We start from the raw sequence: 6,814 nt of genomic DNA on the forward strand, positions 1-6,814 counted from the left end.
AGCTGCTCACCCTCTCCACTTCGAGCCCCCGGATGAACAGTGGCCCATGAGTTCTCCTCTCCTTCCTCATGTCAACTATCATCTCCATCTTCATCATCATTTTTATATTTTGTCTTAAATCTTGCTGCACTTATTTGGTGGTGATGAAAACTGTCTTCCTGCATAACACTTTGATGACATGCGTCTATACCAAATGACTCAGAGGTCTTAGACTGTCAACTACTGAAACGCCATCTGTGCATCTGAATGCGTTTTCAGTAGCTGATTTTCTCTTTTTGTTTTTGACTTTACCTCACATACAGTGGCATGAGTTCATGAGACGTTTATTTTTTTCTATTATTTCATTTTCATGTGTTGAAACCTTGGCATGGTTTGAGAACACCTGGCTCCTCATGAACTAAGAGAGCATTTATCAAATTGTTGCATTGTTGTTACATAATGGCCACTAGAGGGCAGTACAACACAGACCAGAGAGATCACAGAATCCACACTGTGTGAGTTGGACCTGTGCAACAAATCGATCATTTACTTTACTTCAACGTGATACAAGTAGAAAATGTGCAGCCAACTCAAAGGCATGTCATATAGTCTTGATTTTATTTTAGAAGCAGTTAAATAGTACATAAATAGTACATCATATCTTTAAGTTTGACCATGTAAATTCTAATTTCCCACTGCTATTCTGCCACAAAGAAAAATCACCAGTGAAAATACAGATGGTGGCTTTATTTGCATTAAAATCAGCATTGGATGAATAAAACAAACATCACCAGTGACATAGTGAATAAGAAACACTTTGACATTGAAATTCTTAACAAAAAATGGTGCAGCCCTAAACAAAATAAGTTTTTATTAGTTAAATGTTTTAGTATTTAAAAACAATAGTTTACATTTTAACAGCAAATTAGTAATGGTTATGCAAAGCATCATTTCAGAGTTTCAGGACAGCTTCCAGGTTCTTCAATTGTTCATCTGATTCATAAAACCATCATATGTAGACACAAACATTTGCACAAATACACTTCACTTTAATTATTGCACCTTTTTAACACTAGTAAGACAAAACGCCAAACTGAAACATCACATATACAGAGATTTAAGTGAAAACTGTTGACGCTGCTTCTGTACTGTCACCATTTGTCACAGCATTGTTTTTGACATTCATAGTAAGTAACGTCTGTGGACCGTTTCTTTTTTTTTTTTTACTGTTCAAACTGTTGTTCAGCCACATTCTTTCATGTCTTTAAGGTGGTATGGTTTCATCATTACATCTCTGTCCCTGCTGTAGCATTTCTGTGCCTCCAGTGCTCAGTTTCTTTAGTCTTCACACTGTCTCTTGGTTTGTCTCTGTCCAGTCAGCTCCCCACCAACAAAGCCCTTTCAGTCTTTTTGGGGCATTTTTCTCTCATCCTTCCTCAGTTTTTTTCCTCCTGTGGTTGCCTTCTGAGCAGCTCCACACCATTATGAGATGTGGCAGCTGTTGGTCTTGTTGATACGAGGGTGTTTATTGATCTCCTTGGGGAAGGTTTCTCGTCTCCGGCACAGCGCCGGACTGAGCCGACTGGGCAGTTTGGCCTGCTGGAGCAGCTCCCTGAAAACCTCCATCACATTGATGTTGTCTTTGGCTGAAGACTCCAGGAAGCTGTGGTTCCAGTCCAGCTCCACTGTGGACAGCACATCCTCGCTGGACACCTGACGCTCATTGTGACGGTCAATCTTGTTGCCTATCACAACAATTGGTGTGTACTTGTCCTCTTTGACCTCCAGGATTTCCTCTCGCAGACTCTTGACCGCCTCCAGGGATTCAGGGTCATCCACGGCATAGACAAGGGCAAAGGCGTCACTGTTCTGGATGGAGAGCTTACGCATGGCAGGGAAGGAGTAGCTCCCACTGGTATCCATGATGTTGATGGTGACTTTGACACCCCCCACTTCATATTCCTTTCTGTGGAGTTCCTCCACTGTGCGGTGGTGCTTAGGCTCAAAGGTGTCTTTGAGGAATCGTTGAATCAGGGCTGTCTTCCCCACTCCTGCTGCTCCCAAAAACACCAGACGCACTTCTGTCTTCTCCATCACTTTGAAAGACATGTTGAATGCCTGTTGCTCTTTCACTCTAAAATGTATTTGTGGATGCTCGTCTGAAAACTTTCACTGTCAGTGTTCAAGAGGAAGATAGCAGATGCATGGGAGCGTACCTGTCAGGCTGCACACTGTACACTGTATTTGTTCTCACACAGTACCTGCCCCCTTCTGCTCTCAACCAATCAGGAGAGGGCAGTATCTCTTTCTTTCTGAGCTTACAGAAGCCAATCAGAGACAGTCAAGCAACTCTAGCAGAGAAAGTTCTTTGTGTGCAGTGCAAAACCCATTTCCAACAGAGATGTGGGAAGTTTCTCTCTGCTGCTGCAGTCAGTATCAAGTTGTCATGCTTGGTCTGTTTTATACCGACTTAATCAGTTCGTCTTGAATATGTCATGTCATGTTTTATCCTGAGGCTTGCCCTTGGAAATAACAGTTGAATATATGATCAAAAGCTGCAGAACTACTAAATAGATGTTTTGTGAGATTGCTATGTCAGATGATGAGAAATCAATCACATGCAGTTTTGCATTGTACAGGCTCAGATTTGAATGAATTGTTACATATAGCCCTTTGTAGACATTCACTGGAACATTGAAATTCTCTAGATGTTACCCTGGGAGAGCTGTATGTGAGGAGCCAAATGTCCCAGTCAGTCAACCTGGACCTTAAATATTCCAGCTCCCAAGTCTGCTTAAGGTCTGAGTGAGCTGGAGAGAGCCCATGTGAGAATACAGCAGCGTATAGTTCCAAGTATACACATGAAGCTGGTGGGTATGTTAATGGTCATGTGACCAGTGCAAAACTGGAAGGAAACATCTGATGGTGAACTAATATGGTCATTTACAATGAAGACGTCAATGAAAATATTCATCTGGAGACACAACAAGATTCAGGAACTTGTGTTGCTAAGAGCTGGTGCCAGAATCGTCAGACAAGGCGATTGGGTTATTTAGGACCAAATTACAAACTGGCTACATGACCGCATCATGTCTTGCCTCCTGCACGCTCTGCTCAGGTGTGCCTGCGGCACTTAAACCAATTGGAGTATTTCCAGTAGGTGAGAACACATCTGACATCGACTATCTCACGTTGTGTCCTACATGTGTGAAGGGGGCAACTCTGGACAAAGTCCGGGCCTGATTCTGTGGACGTAGTCCAGAGTTCATGTGTGAAAATGGTTTTACTTAACCATAGCTGAAGCAATTTTTAGTGAAATTTAAACGAGTTTTAGAAAAATAAGCTTAAATCCAGTTTTTGATCAAATGGAGGTTTAGTCAGTTTTATCTGACATTTGAAAATGCTCTTACAGTCATTTTGGTTATCATCACTAAAAGGTCATAACATTTAAAGCAGTATTGTACAAGAACAAATATGCTAGTAATATTCTCTTAGTGTTAACTCTGGTCTTTCTTATTTCAGCAGATTTTGTCTCAGTAAGTGTTGCTGGTTTAATGTGCGCTCATGAATCGAGATCACAAAGAGAAACGTCTCTGCTCACGTCGGAGGCTGAGGAGGGTGGCAGAGGTTGTTTGTCCCTGCACTCTTAAAAAGCATGTCACAGTTTTGCACAGATTAAAGAGTTTCTCCATTACTCTGTTAACTGCAACCTAACAAAGTACATGCTTTGACATATATTCTTTTGTGTTAACTTATATGTATCGTCGTGCAGTGCTTCTAGGATTCGGATGTCAACTGTGTGGGAAGCTGCATGGTCTGCAGTCAGTTCTGACAAAGTAGAAAAATAATACATATTATTATTATTATTATTGTAGTTCTCGGATCTCTACCGGGCTCTCTCTGCCCAGACTTTGTCTGTTGTTGCTATGATACCACTGAATCCATTATTTGAGCTCAGATGGATTTGTGCGTCGAGATGTGCTCCTTGTTAATGCTGTCATTCATCACTGTGTCCAACTGTTCAAGCTATGCAGAGGTAATAGACTGTAATGGGATATATAGGTTAATTAGGCAGTTTAAAAGCACGTTTTATGTTACCATGTGTCATTGGCCCTGTTAATGTGATTAAGAATAATGACCACATTCTATTGTATATTTTAAAAGTTGTTCTTATACCTCATTATTTGAAAATTGTAGAACAGGTAGGTTTCTCCACCAGAGTGCCTTTTAGTCTGTTCAGCTTAGATTCAGCCATGTCTGAGCAGAAACCGTAAATTCTAACTGATTCCCACCTGTGTTTGCTATCCTATTACAGATGTGTGTAAAACGTCTTTCATAATGAAACAGAGTTTGTTTCTGTTTGATAGTAAATGTCAGCTTGAATCACGACCTCCAGGCATCTCTTGGTGTTACTGTTACATGCTGTATTTCATAAACTCAGAGAGGGACCCAGGGGTGTTAGCTCATGACTTTCTGACCTTTTGTCCCAACAAATCGGGTCTGAAACTAAAGCTCAAAGCCCCTGAGCAATTCACTTCCATCTCTATGGTTCTTGACTTCAGTAAAAACAAGGCAAGTTATATATTTCATATTTCTCACAACCATTCATTATTATGAGCATAGCTTCTTTACAGATCAGGACATTCTACAGGGGAACCTGCTTGAAGGGGTAAATACATATAATGGGGCCTCATGTAAAAGAAAGTGAATTTAACATTTTTAAAGAAGCTATAATTGATTTCTTTGGTCACGTGTGATTGGCAGAAATATCTGTGAACACAAAGTGAGATATTCTGATCCTATGAAATTAAAACAGTTGCTTTTTCACATCTATTGAACATCAAGTAAGATTAATATTTATCAGGAGTCGTGTTTCTGTCCAACCAGCACCAAAATTTTCTTTTTTTACTCAGCTTTTGTGTTTGTTTCCATCAATTGCTGAGAGAAATATCTGCTAATTTAGAAGCTATGCTCCACAGTGTTCACCAACTAGCCATTAACGTTGCCAGTCTGGCACGTGGCACTGAGCGGGTAGTGTAAAGTGGGATTTTGGAGCTTTTTTGCTGAAAACTGCTGTGAGAGAAAATGAGGTTGATGAAAATAGCTTGCAGTCCATAAAACCAAAACAGTGAGTTGAAAGACACTAAAATGGTGAAACAGACTGTAGCTGGATGATCATTATACAGTATCTGGATTCCTCCCCTTTCACATAGTCGTCACTTGACCGGTTGTTAATGCTAAAATATTGATTGGTGCAGCTTTATATAAAAAAAGAAAAAAACAAAAACAAATGTGTGTTGAAATTATTTAGGTAAAAAAAATGAAAATCCACAATTCAGTCATTTTGAATCACTTGTTTGTATATTCATTTTAATTTATATGAATTTGTGTTCATTTTTTTCCCAGTATTTTGGTTCATCACAAAATAAATACAAAACTACTAACATTTCCATCCATCTCACCTGTACTTTGTCTTTAGCACTAATTAGCAAATGTTAGCATGATAACACAGTAAACTAAGATGCTGGATGATAAAACCTCACATCAGCATGTTAACAGGCTCATGTTAGCCCTTAGTGTCACAGTAAGTACAGTACAAGCACAGCCCCTAGTCACGTCTTGAAAGACACATTTCTCTCTTACATATCAAAATCTTGTTATGTGGAGAGAGTTTCCTTTCATAGTAGCTTCATGCATATTAAGCTGCTACCCCCCCTCATTGAGCTGCTGGTCCCTCTCACTGACTCAGCGGTGTTAGCCTGTGATGATGGCTGATAGTGTGTGGAGCAAGCTGGTTTCTGGAGAACAGTCTTTTATTGTGTCACAGAGGCGGGACATACTCAGGACCTGGTGCCCCGCTGATCAAGTAGGATTAAGATTGTATAACGTAAGTAGCGTACATGGTATGTCTGGCGTCAGTGGTGGATCCACAAAATTTTGGATGAGTGGCCACACTGGATAAGAACATCAGTCAAACAGTCATGTCATAAGGTGTGCTGGTACGCAGGGGAGAAATTTTAACCCTTTCATACTTTGCTGATCTCGTGCCCTCATTGTGTACTATGGTGAAAAGGCCAGCAGCCTGTACTTGGAATTTAAAGGTTTGCACTATATGCAAGGACACAGAATGCAAAATAAGCCACTTCTGATAATTATTTATAAGGAAGTGTAAGTCTCACATGAGCATTAGATTCACTTCTGCTTGTATGGTATAAATAAACAGAGGAATAGAGGCTGACCCAGCTCGGTACTATGCTGTAAACTCATTTGATCTTTACAGTTGGGCTAAATTGGGTAAATTAAGGACTCAGCTTTCCAGTAGAGAGAATGATGAAGCCTGACCAGACAAGATCTGCACAGTTTGTCTTTTTATGGCGTAAAGGCAAGATCATTAGCCCACAGTAAGCTATTACTTCTGGTCAAAGTGTTAATTTGTCATATGCACAGTTAGGAAAGATGTTTCCCTGTACAATGAAATTCTTACTTTGCCGTCAACATGAATGCCACAAAATACAAATGAAATATAAGCAGGTGACGCAAATCTAAGGCACTTTAAAGCAGCAAATGAAAGAAGCATAATAAAAATACAACAAGAGAGCGTATGCTACATGGGAGCTGTGTGTGCAAACAGTCAGCAGTGAGTGTGCAGTTAATCTAATTAAACTGGTATGTATGGAACAGAATAGGAGTGTACAATTTGTTGTGGTTTTATCTTTTTTTTTTTGAAGGAGCAGCAGGATTTCCATTGTGTTTTCTACATTTCTATGGAGCACCACATATAGAAGCCCAAACTGTTTCCTACATGGGCTGCAGGAGGGTTTCAGGGTAAACAAGC

General features: G+C 40.1%; 1 protein-coding gene across 1 annotated transcript; it reads right to left on the minus strand.

Moving 5' to 3' along the window:
• Nucleotides 1–601: 601 nt before the first annotated feature.
• Nucleotides 602–2,188, minus strand: LOC109958909 (ras-related protein Rap-1b-like). Its single transcript, XM_020597868.1, has one exon. It carries the CDS (start codon nucleotides 2,086–2,088, stop codon nucleotides 1,462–1,464), a length of 627 nt encoding a protein of 208 aa, XP_020453524.1. The 5' UTR covers nucleotides 2,089–2,188; the 3' UTR covers nucleotides 602–1,461.
• Nucleotides 2,189–6,814: the final 4,626 nt, after the last annotated feature.

Source organism: Monopterus albus, unplaced genomic scaffold (assembly GCF_001952655.1).
Source record: "Monopterus albus unplaced genomic scaffold, M_albus_1.0 scaffold35.1, whole genome shotgun sequence".
NCBI lineage: Eukaryota > Metazoa > Chordata > Actinopteri > Synbranchiformes > Synbranchidae > Monopterus > Monopterus albus.

What these genes read in the sequence shown, in the direction of transcription:
- LOC109958909 (XM_020597868.1), bottom strand. Translation starts at nt 2,088, where the DNA reads ATGTCTTTCAAAGTGATGGAGAAGACAGAAGTGCGTCTGGTGTTTTTG.